Below are 17,915 nucleotides of genomic sequence, written 5' to 3' on the forward strand. Positions count from 1 at the left end.
CGAAATAAATAAATAAATAAATTTTTAGTTTCATAATTCTTTTTGAATGATGACAAATGAGGTTGAAATATATTCATACAAGAGAATATCAACTTTGATTTAAGTCTCATTTCTTATTTTGCATTCTTATCATTAATTCATTGTAAACGCTGGTTAAAATATTATACACTATGGACCTGTATGGTTTTAATTCTATATTTTTTATAACTAACAAATAATTGTTGTAAATTATTTTCAATACACTAAACTGACCAGACACGCGAGAATTAAGCAAAATGTCGTGCAATGTATTAATTTTTAACCCTTCAAACTCCGTTGTTTGATTTTGTCCTCCATCGTGAGCCTCAACAAGTTCCAGCTTAGTAACAAAACTTGTTCATAAACTGAAATTTTGGCAAAGTTTTGAACAGTTGTTGAATTTGTATTTTTTTTAACATTCATCATCAAAAATTATCAACAACGATTACAGTTTCCCCACAGCCATCGCAGTGGTAAGCATATGGTTAAACAAAGTTATTTTGCTTTGTTTTTTTTTCGCTTCGTAGGTCAACGATCGCATGTTCCACTCGACGGGTAATTATCCGCACCAAATTTTGATGATCGATCTTAAATGAGCTTTGAACTATCTGTGAGATGAAATAATCATGCTGATAAGATCAAACAAAATGACTATAAAACACTGAGTTTTTGGATCGAAACTTTAGAGAGAACAAAGTGGACCAACATGAATTATTGTACCTGTGTATTTATCATCGTGTTCGGAATAATTTTTCCAAATGTAAGTTAAAATTATTGTGTAGTTTTTTGTGAAAAATTTATGAGAGTTTTTTGTTTGCAGGTATCAGCAAAGTCCGTTAAATTTTATAACATGTCCTACGAATTCAATCCTGAATACTCCATTGGATCACTTCAAGTTAGCATCGATGATACTAATTATGGTGTAGGACTAAGTTCGGAAGTGTTGAAACGAATTGATGGAAAATTTTGGGTAAGTACAACAGAAAAACTGTGCTATAATTGGAAAATGTATCTTTTGAAAATTTTGTGCAGGTAACCGGTGTTTTAAGTAGAAAAGTTAAAAATGAATACATAAGTATGGCTAACGTCCATATGGACACGTGTGAAACCGACCCGACCGAGTCAGATAATCCAATCGTCAAATTTGTTTCGATGGAAGCGAAAAAGTTTGTGTCCTTCGGACTGAAGTGTCCCTACGAACCGGTGAGTTTCCCTATGTCTCATGTAGTACAAGAATTTATGAAGTGCTCATTCGAGCATTGTTTATTCAATCTTTTTTACCCATTGTAGGGACACTATGCCGTCAATAATTTCAACTTTGAAGATAAGAGAGCTATGGTTAAGCTGATACCATCGGGGAGCTATCGGATGAGCATGTCCTCCGAGCATCAGCCTGCCGGAAGTGCCGTTATGCATAAAGTGATGAGCTTTTCATTTAACGTCGATGTCGAATAGAAAGGTATTCGATATAGTTGTGCCGCCGTATCTCGGAATTAGGTTTGGCAATCCAATCACCGGGACACCGGTTCGGATGTACTAAATAAATGGCAATAAAACTGCTGCAAATAGAATTAAACCTGTTTCCTATGCATATATGTAGAATCTAGCTGGTACCTTCATTCATTCGTTCAGTCGTATCAATCCATTTTGTTTCTCACCTTCTCTCAGTTTGTTGGCCTTTTCATACCGAAACGAATACGGATTATCCTTTGAGCAAATCATTAACCAGGTGAAGAAAGAAATTTCATTTGAAAAACTAATTTGATTTCCAATGAATAGAGTCCTGTATTACCCATACATTATTTTCAACTTAACCTTCAAAGAGAGGAAACATTTTTGAGTTAAAACATATTTAACATGTTACATGTTCTACATACATGAGTGACCATTTTGTACATTTTGGAACTTTGAGTTACCTTCTTTGATAGTAAGTTACTGAATTTTATAATTCCACGTTTTGCTTTGCAACCATCATCCCCTGCGGCCTTGGTAGAGGTTTCTTTTCTAAAACGTTCTTGGAAACAAGTAGAGACAATATTATTGCAATCAGCTAACGTTATAATAAAACAAAAATTAGTTCGCCAAAGCCATCCCATTCGTACCGAAAAACTCCGTGCTCAAATGAAATCAATCCAACAGCTATGTGCACTTTTTCCAAGTCTTTCTGCCCCAACTTGTTCATGTGTGTGAGTGTTTCTACTTACTAACATATGTTCGTACGAGTCATCGGGTGACCCAACAACCCGGTCCGAATTTCCTCTCACGATTGCAGAACCGAAAGCTCTTCCAGCTGTTATTAATGACTCTTCCATTGAATACCCGTTCAAAGCTAAATTGATTTTATTTGTTTTGGAATGTGTAAACACTCAGTTTAGTTCTGTTTCATTTCCATCAATTTCAATTTTTCGCTTGCATGTGTGGGTGGGTGTTCCTAATGTCCGAGCCAGCATCAGGTGTTTCAAAGGTAGAGAGCTGAAAAGCACACCGGCAAAAGATAACATTGTGGCGATTTTGGGCTCATTCGAACCTGTCACAGCTCCAGGAAAATGGGCCTCTGTGAAGGCTTTGAAGTAGAATATATTGGGATGGCCCCAGCTATGAATCCATGAGACCACACACTGTGATCTACATATCCACGTGTCAGTTACGGCTACGAAACCCATTTGGGCAAATGCCGGAGAATCCTATCAAAGCCGGAGCGCTGATGGTAGAAAATATGCGTCCGACTTTCATGCTGGGTACATGTGTGCTGATCAGTTTAAGCAGTAAGGGGAGAACGGAATTTCTATAAGTGAAAATGAATATTGAATTCCAAACCCAATAAACGAGCTAATTGATTTACATTCTAAGATGGGTTAATCCGATTTGTGTTTTGAAATGGGATAATCTTTCTAGTACATCAATCATAGACGGGTGATGAAAAAAATGAAGCTGTATGCAAGTCACATGCAACATCTAATGATTTGAGATCTTAAATGAAATGATGATGATGAAACCCCAGTATATTTTACTTGTCCCGAGAAAAATATTTCTAAATACTTTTCACGCTTATGGCTCAAGGCAACCCTTTCCCCATATGGTCATATCTTGCTTAAATTTAACATGTGACCATTCAAATATAACGTAACGCTTTTGAGAGGAGGAGGGGGTGTTATAACAGTTTTTTTTTCCGATTTGTGGATTTTGGATAGAAAATCTTATACGAATGGGTTACCTAAGGGGGAGGGGGGGGGGGTTCTTTACTCGGAAATGATCGAAGATTGCGTTACGTTATATTTGATAAGCAAATGAACAATTATAGCCCGGTGCGCATGAGAACTATCATGTATTATTCTTCCTATATTAAGAATTTGTAAAAATTCAACAATCTGGAGGGTCAAAAGAGTTCTCAGTGCGTATTTTCATAATATTTTTTCACAAAAAACAAAATTTTTAAACTTGATTATAATTTTTATGGCATGTTCAGCGGAATGAAAACTAGAGAGAAATTTTAAAGAAATTAGTGCATTAGTGCATTACACTAGCTAACTATGCATGAGAAACTGAGAAGCAAAATTCCCATGTATAGCGAGCCCAGTTGTTTAAAAGCGTGTTTTAACGCACACTTCAAATGCCTCGTAATGTGAATTTTCTTATGAGAGTTCTAGCAAGCCCCTGTTAATATTAAATGATAATTTTAGAGTGCATGGTGGTTGATATTATTAGCAATTTTATGGATCTCTTCTAAATGATCGTTCAAAAAAACCAAAAAAATTGAAAAAATCACAAACTACCAACTTGTACAGAAATTTTACTTACATGTTGAAGGTTTAAAATTTGCAGTTAATCCGAAACAAATATTTTTCACAAATTTTTTTTCTTGTTAATATAGCCCTGTTTAATATCAATCATTTAATGTTTAAGATTTAATTATCGCAAAAATAGGATCAAAGTTATTCAAATATTTATGCATCAGTTTTCAAATCATAATTATGTTCCTTTTCAAGTTTTAACTTCATGCAACCTGAAAAACGTGGCATCAAGAAAACTTGCATACAACTTGATCAAAACGCGCGCTTTTTTTAACTCCTGGCCCAGTCATGGAGTACTAGATTGAATAAAATATCTTTGCTTGTGCACAAGTTGGTGTGGAGAAAACTTGAATGAAAAATATTTTATCAATTCAAATTTGTTGCAAACATCTGTTAATAACTTGACCGCTATATATTCAATTTGTATGTTTATGTAATGTAAAGAAAGGTAATAAAAAAGGGCAAGCTTTTCAAAAAAACACTTTTGCGAAAAATATTTTTCTCTAATAAACTGCAGATTTTTAACTTTCAACTTGTAAGTAAAATTTCTGTATAAGTTGGTATTTTATGATTTTTTTTTTCGTTTTGTTTTGAACGATCATCTAAAACAGATCCATAACACTGCTAATAATATCACCATGCATCCGAAAGTTATCGTTTCATATTAACCCTCATCCGCATTAGAGTGTCATTTTGACACTATTGCAAGTTTGAAAGCTTGTAACTTTTTTCAGAAGCTTCGAAATACAAAAATTTCTTCGGGGACCCCAAATGATTTCAAAAGTTCTTGAATATTGTATCTTTCCTTTTTTTATGAACGAACCCTGGAAGCCTGGACAAAAGAAAACTCTCTTTTCCGACTTAGAGTGTCAATTTGACACTCCAAAAGTAAAATCTATCTAAGTCGTTTTAATTATAATGAACTTCATATAAAACTTATATTAATGGAAACCTTGTAATGTCAGTAAAATATGTTCAGAAAATTATATATAGCTAAAGCTACTAGTTTTCTCGTTATTCAGCATGAAAAAAAATCCGAAAAAAACATGCCTAAGGAAAACTGCTGTAGTTCATATATTACACGTCCAAAAAAATATTCGTCTTCTGCATATGAAAGCTGAAGTTAATAGCTTCATCATGATGAAAAGGTTTTTCAGACCACTTTTTTGAACTTTTTGTTACCATTTCATTAAAAAAAATTTAAAAAATATTTCTTGGCTTCATGGTGTAGGAATTAACTTCAGCTTTCATATGCATCAGGCAAATATGCTTTTGGACGTGTAATATATGAACTACAACAGTTTTCCTGAGGCATGTTTTTTCGGATTTTTTTCGTTCATGCTGAATAACGAGAAAACTAGTAGCTTTAGCTATATATAATGTTCTAAAATATTTAACTGACATTACAAAGTTTCTATTGATATAACTTTTGTTTAGATCGGCTGAACACGCCAAAAGTTATAACGATTTGAGCATGTAGTGTCAAATTGACACTTCTAGTGCTGATTAGGGTAATGAAATCTGATGCGGATGAGGGTTAAAAAGGGCTTGCTAGAACTCTCATAAGAAAATTTTCGAGAAAATGGACCTTTTTTCACAAAAACCCATTGCGCAGGACAGAGATTAGTTCAATAGATTTCAAATTTGGCAGAAATACTTGAAAATGCCTGACGAACAACCCATATGATTCCGGATGAAACAAAAAAAAACAAGCACAGAAAAATTGAACATAATATAAAAACGAACACACACAGTGTAAGACTAGCCACTAGTCAGTCAGCAGGCGTCCCAGAGATTCCCTAAACAATCCCTAGGGTCGGCAAGCTTACTGATAAAATGCAAAATGCAGAGAATTTCCGGAGGAAGAAACAACTCCACCTTCTAGCTTAAACTTAATTTTATTGGCAAGCACAATCCAAGCTTAATTCCACCACTTTAAATATAACAACAATGGGTAGATATCTGACCTGTGTTACGGCTACCACCTGGTACTGGTCCTCGGTTGGTCCGACCTTGGGTTTGGTGAGGTCGATCTCTGTCCAACGGCGTCGACGCGACGAAGTAGCTGGCGGCGTTCTAGGTTAGCGACCAGCGCAGCGGCAGATGCGGAGCAGATGATGGGTAAGTCGCAGTGTACCTGGCCCCACCTTGGGTGCTGAACCAGGCACGGAGATGTCGAAAGGCGAGGCTGTCGCAGTGTAAGTTAAGTGTACCTGGCCCCACCTTGGGTGCTGAACCAGGCACGGAAGAGTTGTTGGTCGGATCAAGTTCACAAGTGAGAACTCACCCGAACTAGCGACGGAATGATGTGGCGAAACCAACGGCTGGTTTAAATCCGATAGCGATGGGGTTGCCTTTCTTGTAGCGGCTAACGTAACCTCCAAAGCGGCAACGGTTTAAGGGCGGATTCTTTTGTGGGTTCGTAATGAATCCGATTGAACGGCGACGACTCAGCGGTGGATTGAAATTTCATCCAAAACAGCGAGGTCCTAAATATAGGGTCCAAATATCAGATGATGTCGATGGCGAGAGCAAAATGGGGAACTTTACCTGCTGTCCGAATATGTGACTTCAAACTTACCACAATATTACAAATTTCTTCCGGAGTTCTTTCGCCAACGTTCAAATTTCAAATGACGATGGCCGTTCATATCACGGGCTTTGGACAGCAGGCAATCGTTGCTCTCGCCTCGCGCCTTTTTTGTCTCGTCTAATTCCATTCGCCTCTTCTACTTCCATTCGCCTTTTCGCTCTGCTGGGTAGCTTGCAGTCTCTAGTGGTGAGTAGAGGAACTGGTGCTCATGGCTGCGTGCTTTTCGTGGAAGTTTTCGCCTTCCAGAGGAATAGTTCAACCCCCAAAATATTCACTGCATATAAAACTACAAACTACGAACAAAATCGCTGAGACCTCTTTCGAGAGACTAGCAACGCTTACAACAGATATGATCTCAGTGAAACTTCATGTTTCTTTGAAGAGATCTAAATTCTACTTAACTATAAAGCGTACATCTTCCAAGGATATAATAGCTTTTATTAGTTGTTAACCCAGGTGGTAAATCCAATTTACGGATTGCATTCCAAGGCACGGCGAGCCACCGCGTCCCCCCAATTTGCTACTCTTGGTCCATGGGTGCAATTGGACGACTCATGATACAATGCTAAGGAACACTGTACCCCCTACGCCATAAAGTCCACCTGGGGCCACTGACCTTTGTTCCCACCTCGAACTGTTTGGCACACTTTACTTCAATAGTGGGAGGTCAATTCGCGCTAGTGCGCTCCAAGGCAATACTCGTTTCCGAATCCTTTACCAGCAATGCCTCATTCTAACACAACTCGATGCTCAATCTCTCCTCTGACGAGTTAGGATCCGACATCTCATCGTGTGAATGAGGTCCCCACACAGCGCAACTACTAACTTTGTGAATCCAGTCCAAGATCCAGAAACACAAAGCGAGTTGTCGACGACACTTTCTCTGTTCAAACACGCGGGTAGGAGGGGTAAGCCCCCTAAGCCACGTGTAGGACTCAGACTCCTCCGAACTCACAAATAGTGTTGACTTAAGTCACCACTCAGCGCAACTACCCGATCTTCAAGTCAGGCGCTTGACCACCCGAAGCGCAGATCGAGCTATAGAACGCCCTCATCAGGTCACACTCGCGATTCAGGCGCATCAATTCCCGAAACGCGTGTCGAACCCTGACACCTCCGGCAAAATGTGCCTCTCGGACACTGACGTGTAAACACGTCCCTAAGTGATCGGCCCACCATTGGCCACCACTTTGCGCATCTACTCATTTTGCGAGTCGGGTCTATACCCACCGAAGCGCAAAACAAGTTGGCGATCGCTCTCCCTCCGGTCACATTCGCATATCAGGTTCATGACCCCCCGAAAGCGTGTTGGACCATCACGCTCACACCCAAGTACTGGTACCTAAGTACCCGGGTGCACCACTTCTTCCGCGCGGGTTTGGCAGACTCGTCGACGGCCTCTAGTGGGTTTGGTGTAGTAGGATATAATGGCTAGCATCTTACTAATGCTAACACCACCTGTCCACAGAAAGAGTACTATGTATGCCGTGACCGAGAATCGTTCTCATGACTTCTGACTTAGAAGACTTAAACGCTATCCTCTAGGCCACGGTCGGCGGCAAAAGTCCAGCTTTGATCTGGGAAAAAAGCCGAAAAGAGAACTAGTCTAATGATCACCCAGTACTGTTTTGGCCGGATCTGGCATAAGATCTCTACTCAAAGTACACGATGGCTTGGTACCAATCCAACAAAGTCTAGATCGTATCGAAAGAGATGAATCCGCTGAATTGTCCTCAAGCAAGACATTGTACATAGGTGTGAACAGGTTCCATTCGAATTTTGCGTTGTTCTCGTTGTTTGGCAAACGAGCACAATATTATTCAATGTCCTAATGTGAAAGACCATCAAAATCAGCTAGTTTATCAATAAGCACGTGAAAGTCTCTACAGAAGTATAAACCCCATACGCAGCTAATTAAAACTTAGTCCTGTTCGATCTCAACAGCGTCCTTTCTGCGGGGGAAATCAATTAAATTTCGAGTCATTTTTCATGCAACCGCGATGTAAAGCATAAGATGCGAGAGCTTTCCACAAACCAAAGGAAACTTTTCAGATCTCGCCGTCGCTCGCCGCGCTTCCCTGGGCCCTGGAAATTCAATTACTTTGAATAGGCACATCAATCATAATAAAATCGCAACGAGACGTCGAGCAGGATATCCGATACTAGCAAGAAACGCGAACATTGGGGAGTGCCCAAGAATAAATCATTCTGTTCGCGGCTCGCGAAATTTATGGAAGTTCAGCGCTGTATGCTGCACTGCATGGAATAAGATTGACGGTGTAGCATCAAAGCCTCTGGAAGGAAATCTGTTGGACCAAACACAGCATCGTCGGGTTTCACTTTTTCCATTATATCGCTGGTAATCAAGAGATCAACTCGACAATTTTATGAACGCAACATTTAATTTCTAACTTTTGCTCGGAGTTTGGCTTTTTTGGACGGTTGAATGATTACGTTTCGGAAGTTTCAAGAAAATAGAATATCCGATGCTTGTCATGGACTAAATCAACTAGTTCTCAATGCTTACAATATATCTAAATTCTGGTCTGTTGACTTGAGATACAGCAACTTTACAGAAGTTTTATATTTTTCGTTCCAACTGTAATGTTTTTCAAATTTGATCAATCTGTTGAGAGGTTATATTTACTGGGAAACTCATGAAAAATTAAAAAAAAACAAGTGACACATTTTTAAACTTTTCAAAAGGAAATATTACGCAGTTTTCAATGCTTATAAAGAAAAGATACCTAATATAAGAACTTATAAGTCCAGAATGTAAAAGAATTGTTTTTTTGTAAAGTCAAATAGTCATCTCGTAGGTCATCAATCAGTGGGAGGAACATCCACCTTACAAAAAGACAGCTCCTCGTATCATTAGCTTTGTAAACCAATTAAAGAATCATGAATAGAGATTGCTAAAGAAAACAGGAAACGGTCATTTATATCCATTTATTTTTACACATTTTCAGCAGTGCTCAAGTAGTGATTCTCCGAAGCAAATGGCCCAGCTAAATGGATGTTAAGAAGAATATCCCTTTCTACTTGTGACCGTACTAGAGCTCTCCGCACGCCATCAGCTAAGAAAGACGCAAGCAGAAAAAAAACAAGAAATTGAAAAACCGTAGAAAAATTGCTCCAAGAACTGGCAGCTATCGAAAGGACAAAAGAAGTGAGTGATTTATTTGCCTTTTCACATTTCGGTTTAGCTCCGTCCATCGTTGAGCATCGAGCTGCCCCATTCTCAAACGTATCCTTGTGACCCCTCTAGGGATCTGAGGAGGAGGTAGGGAAAATTCGACCCAGACGAAGACATCGAAGGACCAGGGCTAGGCCAACGACGTATAACTTACCACTTTGGCAAAACTGGAGAAACGACGACATAATGTTTTGTTTTCCGATCATTCTTGTAAGACTGGTGGCCCAATTTATTTTACCGACCAACGGTTTTATGTCAACAACGGATACTTATAAGAAACGTGACGGAAAATTAATGAATTTATAACGTCGAGTTTCTGCTAGTTAAAAAAAGCAATGTGGATTCGTGGAAATTAGGATCAAAAATTCAAGCAAATCCATTAGTACTAAATAGGAGAGCGTTTCAGGGTAACATATTTGGCTGACACTTATTCGAAAAAATCTTCTGTTATACTCGAAATTAATGGTTTGCCGTCAGCGTTTCTTTTCACTATATCCTCTATTTACCAAGAAACTCACTTTTCAATTCGTATCAAATTTCCTAGAAAATTCGAAAGATTAATATTTAGGTTTAATCTTTCATATCGGATCCATAAATTTGACAGAACATGTAATTTCATTCATGCACTTTGAAATATTTGAAACTTTGTTCACTAGAGAGATCCATTTACAGAACCTATTCAACTTTCATTTCACATAGGGGAGATAAGGGTATAATGGCCACCTTAAGGAAAACGCTTATTTAACCATAGAGAACAGCTGTAGTATGTGAATTACATCATTGTTTCGTGATCAGACACTCAAATGGTCTATTGCCTAATTGGATGAAACTTGAAAAAGTAGATACAAATATTTAAAAATGCATTTTAAATTTTTTTGCCGAAAGCTGAAAACCAGTCACTGTAGGGGCATAATTAAAACCCCCCTGGGGCAGTATAAGCACCATTAATCAGGGCACGATGAGCGTTTTCTGAGGGGGAAAGTAGCAGCGAATTCGACTCGATGAAGTCAACTGAATAATAGTGCAACAGCTTAACTTGTTTCATCTGACGATTTGGCCTATTGGTAAGGCGTCGGAGAGGTAATCAGTAGACTCGAGTTCGATTCCTGGTTGAGGTGTTTTTTTTTCATTTATTATTCATGATCGATGCATTTTGCACTAAACGGTGAGGCGTAGATTCATCAAACAAAGCAATAACAAAATAATCGAGGTCTATTTATAAAATTCAAAGAATTAACACATGCTCATACGTTACGTTTCAGGTGTTTTGTTTGACGGATGATGCTACTAGCCGTATAATGTAACAATAAAAAAAAATCAATCAGGAATGGTAGGTATGTTAAAAAAAATCCCCTCGAACAGGAATCGAGCTCGAGTCTACTGATTACCTCTTCGACACCTTACCAGTACAAGGGTGATACGGTCAAAATTCGGTCAATATCAACTTGACGTATTTCTTTCAACTTTGCATTTAAAAACCTGAACACCCCTCATTTTGAAGGTGTGTGTGTGTGTGTGTGTAGAATGTTGCTCCTATTTTGATTTTGGAATTCACTCTTCAGTTGTCCAAATGCCGTCCAAGGAAGAAGAGCAGCGTATCAAAATTTTGCTCGCGCATCGCGAAAATTCGAGCTACTCGCACGCAAAGCTGGCAAAATCGCTAAAAGTAATTAAAGTGTAATTGTAACAAATGTAATTAAAGTGTTTGGGGAACGTTTGTCGACAGTCAGGAAGTCTGGATCGGGAGAAAATCGAAAACCGGAAGCCGCTGAGACGACAAAGAGAGCTGTCGGTAATTTCAAGATAAACCCTAACCTCTCTCCGAGATGCCGCAAATAAGCTGGGTGTATCGTCTACAACCGTGCATCGAGTCAAGAAACGAGCAGGACTATCGACTTACAAGAAGGTAGTGACTCCAAATTGCGATAATAAACAAAACACGACGGCCAAATCGCGATCCCGGAGACTGTACACGACGATGCTGACGAAGTTTGACTGCGTGGTAATGGACGACGAAACCTACGTCAAAGCCGACTACAAGCAGCTTCCGGGACAAGAGTTTTATACGGGAAAAGAAAGGGGAAAGGTATCAGATATTTTCAAGCACATGAAACTGTCAAAGTTCGCGAAGAAACATCCGGTTTGGCAAGTCATCTGTACCTGTGGCTTGAAAAGCAGCATTTTCATAGCTTCCGGGACTGTCAGCCAAGAAATTTACGTGAAAGATTGTTTGAATAAACGTCTGCTGCCTTTCCTGAAGAAACACGGTTGTTCCGTACTGTTGGTCGGATTGGGCATCTTGCCATTACGGTAAAAAGGCCATGGAGTGGTACGCCGCCAACAACGTGCAGGTGGTTCCCAAGGACAAGAACCCTCCCAACACGCCAGAGCTTCGCCCAATTGAGAAATACTGGGCTATTGTCAAGCGAAACCTAAAGAAGACCAAAAAAACTGCTAAAGACGAGCAGCAGTTCAAGGCAAACTGGCTTTCTGCGGCGAAGAAGGTGGACAAGGTGGCTGTACAAAATCTAATGGCAGGGGTTAAGCGTAAGGCCCGGTAATTCGGATTTGGAAAAGCGGAAGCCTAACTGAATCTTTTTCCTGAATTTTATACTAATTAAACTTGAAAAAGAAATTTCCCTTGACCACATTTTGACCGTATCACCCTTTAGGCCAAATCCACAGATGATCAACAAATTTAAGTGCTTTAAAATTGAATCATGTGAAAAATCAAAAATTTTATGATGGTGAAAATTGAGAAACAATGTCAAATCATGTTGCAGTGCGTAGATTTCAGATAAAGATGATTTAAAGGTCATAAAAGCCTATTAATACTTTTTTATTTAAGCTTGTTAATACTATAGGTCATGGGAAGCCAACATTTTCAGCAGGCGGGCCAAATTTCAGAAATGAGATTGGCTGGCGGGCCACAAAAACAAATTGTTTAGGGGTATTATAAAAATTAAAAACAGATTTTTGAAAACTCTATGGAAAAAACACTCACCTTGGTCACATCGAGTATATGTAGATTCTTAATAAGTCATTTTTGTTACTTGCATATTAATTTATACATTTCGCTCCATTTGGAGAATAGTACGAAATTAATTATCCCTCCCAACTTATGTATGTTTTCAAGGGATTTAAAACCTCCTGGGTTTATTCATCCCAAAAATGTCAAATCACGTGACTACAATGAATGGACATCAATTCAATTTTATGGTCTCTAAATTAAAATAAAATGACCGCCCATTTTCCAAAGTTTCAAGTTTATCGTTCTCCTCAGAAAAATTTGATGGACGAATTACAAAAAACTGCCAAATGGAATTAAAAAAAAAGTAACGGTCACAAACTTTTGACATTTAAAAGAATAATTATTTCAACGAACTTTAGTTATATCATAAAAAAAATGTTGATTTCACAAAGCGCGGACCTTAACATCAACTCAATACAACTCTTTTCAAATTTTCCAGTATATCGATTTGACAAGTGTATTGAGAAAGACTCCCTTAAACAGTATGAATACGAATTTAATTGTTTTATAATCATTGCACCTTCTTTAAGTAAAAATTTTGATAAAAAAAAAGTTGTTCTTTTGAGAGATTTACCAAACCGTTTAATTCTAGTTTAATTCTGATACCGAAATGTTAAATCTGTCTAATCTTTAATTATTGATGTACACAAATACAAAACACGTTGCCAATTAAAATATATTTGGATTTAGTTTAATTTTTTAAAATATAGGTACTCTTTCTAGAAATCTGAGCAAAAAATAACAAATTAGAAAAATTTCAGAGCAAACTTTCTATATGTTACTTATTAATGTTAATTATCGATTTTAAGTAAATAATGCAAAATTATTCTTCATGTTTCAAATTATATTTGATGATTTTTTCAGATTTTTTTTACCCGATCAGAAGGGAAAAACAAAATTATATCAAAATGAGATATTTTGATACTGATTTTTTTCTATCTGAATGAGTTATAATTCAGTACTCGTAGGATGTTAAAATATCTCAAGTTATATCAAAAAATCTATACGATCATATCTAAATTATATCAATTTGTGATATGCTCCTATCAAGATTATATCTCGTTCAGATAGCATAGTTTGATATTGAGCAGAACAAATCCTAGCAAAATTATAACTTATCAAGATATGAATGCTTCGAGAAAATTTTCTAGTGGAATGTCAGTAACCCACACTATATGCTTAAACCATGCTCCATTTTTGGTTTCCCAAAAATTCGATTCAATTTTATGAATCTTTTGAGCGAAACTCATTCAAGTACGGTTCGGGCCGTTGACTTCGATGTCCGTGTTTCATAAAAAGTTGTACGTATATCAAAATAAGATATAATCATTTTATTTTAAGACAATCCGAAAAAAAATCTTTATCATTGAAAATGACCTCAACCCCATTCAAGTCTGTCAATCAGAATGAGATATAATTCAGATTGGAGAAGCTTTAAATTAAAATGTTTGAGTTCTTAATTTTAACTGAATCAGATATAAATATCTTGGTGAGATACGTTTGAGTTATTATTTTGATATGCTCTTCTGATCGGGTAATCATATCTGATACTTTTGACAAAAATTGCAAATGTTCGAAAAATTTATGGGAAATGACCAAACTTATCAATTATAAAGCGTATTTTCGCGAAATTAGTTCTTATAAACCTTAAATCCTTTGGCTAATATCATTTCAAAGAAATTTTCAGATCTTTGTTTTGAATTTAGTTAGTGTTGATTCAGATATTTTTATCAAAATAATATATGAAGAATGAGTTCATTTCTTAGAACATAACTTTTCCAAGATGAGCTTCGCGGGCCACAAATAGGTGGTCGCGGGCCACATGTGGCCCGCGGGCCATGGTTTGGCCACCCATGCTATAGGTAGTACGAAACAAATCCTCATGAAAATTTATTTAAGAAAATACGTACTTTTGTAGAAAAAAAGGAGTGCTTATTATGCCCTTATCTCCCCTAAGTATTTAATCGTAAAGCTAGTTTTGTTATTTTTGTTATTTTTTTATAAACATTTCGAGACTTTTTGTTGATTTGCAGCAAGCAATGTCTCAGAATAGCAAACAAAACAAACAAAAATTTTCAGGCTGCACCATTCGATGTCATTTTTACTACTCAGAAAATAGTCGTTAACTCGTTCATTTTCAACGGTGGAATCTTAATGAGGCTTCTCATTGACCGTCTCGAGGAAAACCATCGAATATTGGTTGACGGGTTTGAGCAAAAAACGTCTTGAAAAAAGTTGCTAGGTTGGGTAAGACGGACACTTCAAGGTCGGGTAAAACGGACACATAAGTTTTTCCAGATATTTCAGGGTTTTTATCGGTTTGATCCTGGATATGCTTTCAGGAGACCTTGGCAAGTGCAGTTGTCTGTCAAAAAGTACTTAGTATCTGCAACAGGCCATAAAAACGGCTAAAAGTTGATCCCTGGGGAAAACCGCCCTATTAAAAACAGAATTACGGAAACCACATTGTCCCGCTATTCCAGTTGGTTCCATTTCGGTTTAAAAACATTTTCAAATGTTTATTTTACAAAAATATGTACTAGTACAGCTTTTTTTCGGCAATATCTACCTTTTCTACGCAGTGTCCGTTTTGAAAAGTGTAATTCGCATGCATGTTTTGAATAGCTATAAAAACAGTCTTGATGAAGGAAATTTACCAATTCCAATGGTTAATGTGATAGCAAACAACCTAAACTGCCCATCTACACAAAAACTGCGATGAAAAAGGCAATAACTGGTTTTCTATTGCTTTTCTATCTTAGGGTGTCCGTCTTACCTTACTTTGCACTATAAAGTGCAGGACTTCTAGTTTCAGTTGTATACCCCGGCAACCAGAAGTCATATTTTATTTTACAGATTATATCGTATAGAATGTTATTTAAACTTATTTTCGTATATCTGCACCTACAATGTGCGGGCCATGCGTATTCTCAATCGTATTTAAATGCGTTGCATGATTTTATTACGACAAGAAGAGAGACTCGTATTTATGTACATATGAACTCGACCTTTGTGTGCGACAATTCGCAAAAAAAATCCGTGAAACGACCGATATACGATGATCAGCCGTGGTTGACAGATTTTGTCGTGCTATGCATAATTCGAAATTAAGATTTTTTTAACATGAAATACGATTTATATTATCATAACCACAGGTGTTAGATCTTAGCAGAAAGTAAAATTTTCTATCAAACAAGATTGCTAAAATGAGAGATTATATTTTAAAAAGAAAAAAAATTAAATGTCGGGAGAGTGGTACCTACAGTCGATTAATTCAGCGATACAAGAGTACTAAGGTATCTGCTGGTAATAAAAGTTCTCCCCAGAGCGTTCACATTGAGTGCGGCGGCGAAACATTTCTACCCGAAATCCAGGCCGATGCTGTATCCATTAATTCGCATGTCTGATTTTGTAAAACGTATTTTCTGGCAATCGTAAAAGAATACAAATAAGTACAATAAAATCGTTTATGATAATGAGACATCGATGACTGGAATCGTATTTAACGAGGCTTAAAAATTTTGGTCTATTTTTAGATCATGGATGATGTGTTCTACGATTTAAACAGATTTTAGTTATAGAAATATACGATTTACTTTTGGAATAATGCCTTTGAAGCTAATCCCCTTGAATTTATATATTTCAGATAGCGTCGAGGAACCATAATGAGCTGTATATCGTATCGTCAGGGAATCAAGTCCAGGTACTACAATAACTTCATGAACAATGAAAAAATTCAGCAATCAGGCAAATAATAAATTGTACGATATAAACTTGAACTTGACAGCAAAAAACGCATTTCTTTGAAATAATCTTTTTTATTCAACTGACGAAAAATGAGAGCCCTGCACTCAAGTCGCAGAAGGCGACCAAATAAGTCGTCAAACTTTCCATATAGTTACAAAAAATGTCGTATATAAAGATATTCCCAATCGCATATTAAGCGAAGATCTACGAGATTACAACCTCAATCATCTATATGATGATGTAAATTGTCATAGTATATTCCAGAAAGAACCAGGGTAGTCGTAAATGATTCACATGACAAATCGTGCAAATCGTAATTCAATACAATCCAAATCAAGAATATGTGTGCTAATGTACCTACACAGCAAAAAAAGTATTGCTATATTACATCAAATACCTGCACATAACTTAAGTCGCAAATGGTACCTAATTTTACATTATCTTGATGTACCCGGCTGTTTGGAGACAAATAATTTGTTTCGTGCCGCTGATCCATATGGGTCAAATTTCCTAAAAATGGAAAAATAATGAAATTTGCTTTGAAGCAGTAGGTTTGCTTACATTTTTAATTAATTTTGGAAGTATTTACAAGCCAAACAAATACAGCTGAGGTCCATAATCCGTTTCTTTATTTTTGAAATGAAATCAAATTCCAACGTCAACAAAGGAAAACATTGACTACTTGATGCGATATTACATAGAAAGTTTTGATATTACACTTCACGACGTATTCACGTTGTGTACATCATTTAGATGTATTATTGCAACAGAAATACGTAATCCCCAGAAATTACATCGTCCATCGTTACATTATTTTTTGCTGTGTATATAGCTTCCAAAACGATACGTACACATATACTGGTTTTGCTGCATAACAAACGATATGTTTACACGTGTATTTGCTCGTATAATTACACGTATATTTGCTCGTATATTTGTGTTGCAAATTCGAAATACCCCAAATGGTTGTCCGGGTAATTATTTTTTCACATTGTATTAGCAAAAGAGCGTTTTTTAAAAACTTGAATGGTTGTTCTTCAGTTGCTAAACAAGACATTTGAAAATTCTTAGTTGTTTCTATTCATAACTCTAGAAAAGTATTTTCGAACCTTCAAGTGCTACGAAAAAAGGACACATTCAAAATGTTTAAAAAGGTTTATAAACAAAATGATCAAAATTCCTACAGTTTAAACGGTACCACATAAAAATATTCAGTCGAAAGAACGATCATGATTAGAAATTTTGCTCGTATTAAAAAGTAACTTAATTTTAATTTCCCTTCGCTCATTTTTAACACCTGGATGCCTCTTCTTAAGTTCTATCCGTTTATACACAGTAAACGAAAATTACCGAGTTCGGTAATTTTTTTACTGAAATCCTCACATGTGTAAATCGTTAAACTGTTCGGTAATTTTTTCGGTAAAAAAACAAACGAACATCGGTAAATCGACTCTTCATTTACCGATGTTTGTTTATTTTTTACCGAAAAAATTACCGAACAGTTTAACGATTTACACATGTTAGGATTTCGGTAAAAAA

At 36.9% G+C, this 17,915-nt stretch overlaps 1 protein-coding gene across 1 annotated transcript; it reads left to right on the forward strand.

The window, feature by feature from the left end:
* Nucleotides 1–716: 716 nt before the first annotated feature.
* Nucleotides 717–1,505, forward strand: LOC129751372 (uncharacterized). Its single transcript, XM_055746831.1, has 4 exons — nt 717–778; nt 839–988; nt 1,051–1,221; nt 1,309–1,505. The coding sequence occupies exons 1-4, from the start codon at nt 725–727 to the stop codon at nt 1,471–1,473; spliced, it is 540 nt and encodes a 179-aa protein (XP_055602806.1). The 5' UTR covers nt 717–724; the 3' UTR covers nt 1,474–1,505.
* Nucleotides 1,506–17,915: the final 16,410 nt, after the last annotated feature.

This window comes from Uranotaenia lowii, chromosome 3, assembly GCF_029784155.1.
Source record: "Uranotaenia lowii strain MFRU-FL chromosome 3, ASM2978415v1, whole genome shotgun sequence".
In the NCBI taxonomy this organism is placed as follows: domain Eukaryota; kingdom Metazoa; phylum Arthropoda; class Insecta; order Diptera; family Culicidae; genus Uranotaenia; species Uranotaenia lowii.

Coding starts and splice junctions, on each gene's coding strand:
- LOC129751372 (XM_055746831.1), top strand. CDS start 725: ATGAATTATTGTACCTGTGTATTTATCATCGTGTTCGGAATAATTTTT. Junction 989..1,050: donor GAATTGATGGAAAATTTTGG/GTAAGTACAACA, acceptor AATTTTGTGCAG/GTAACCGGTGTTTTAAGTAG. Junction 1,222..1,308: donor TGAAGTGTCCCTACGAACCG/GTGAGTTTCCCT, acceptor TACCCATTGTAG/GGACACTATGCCGTCAATAA.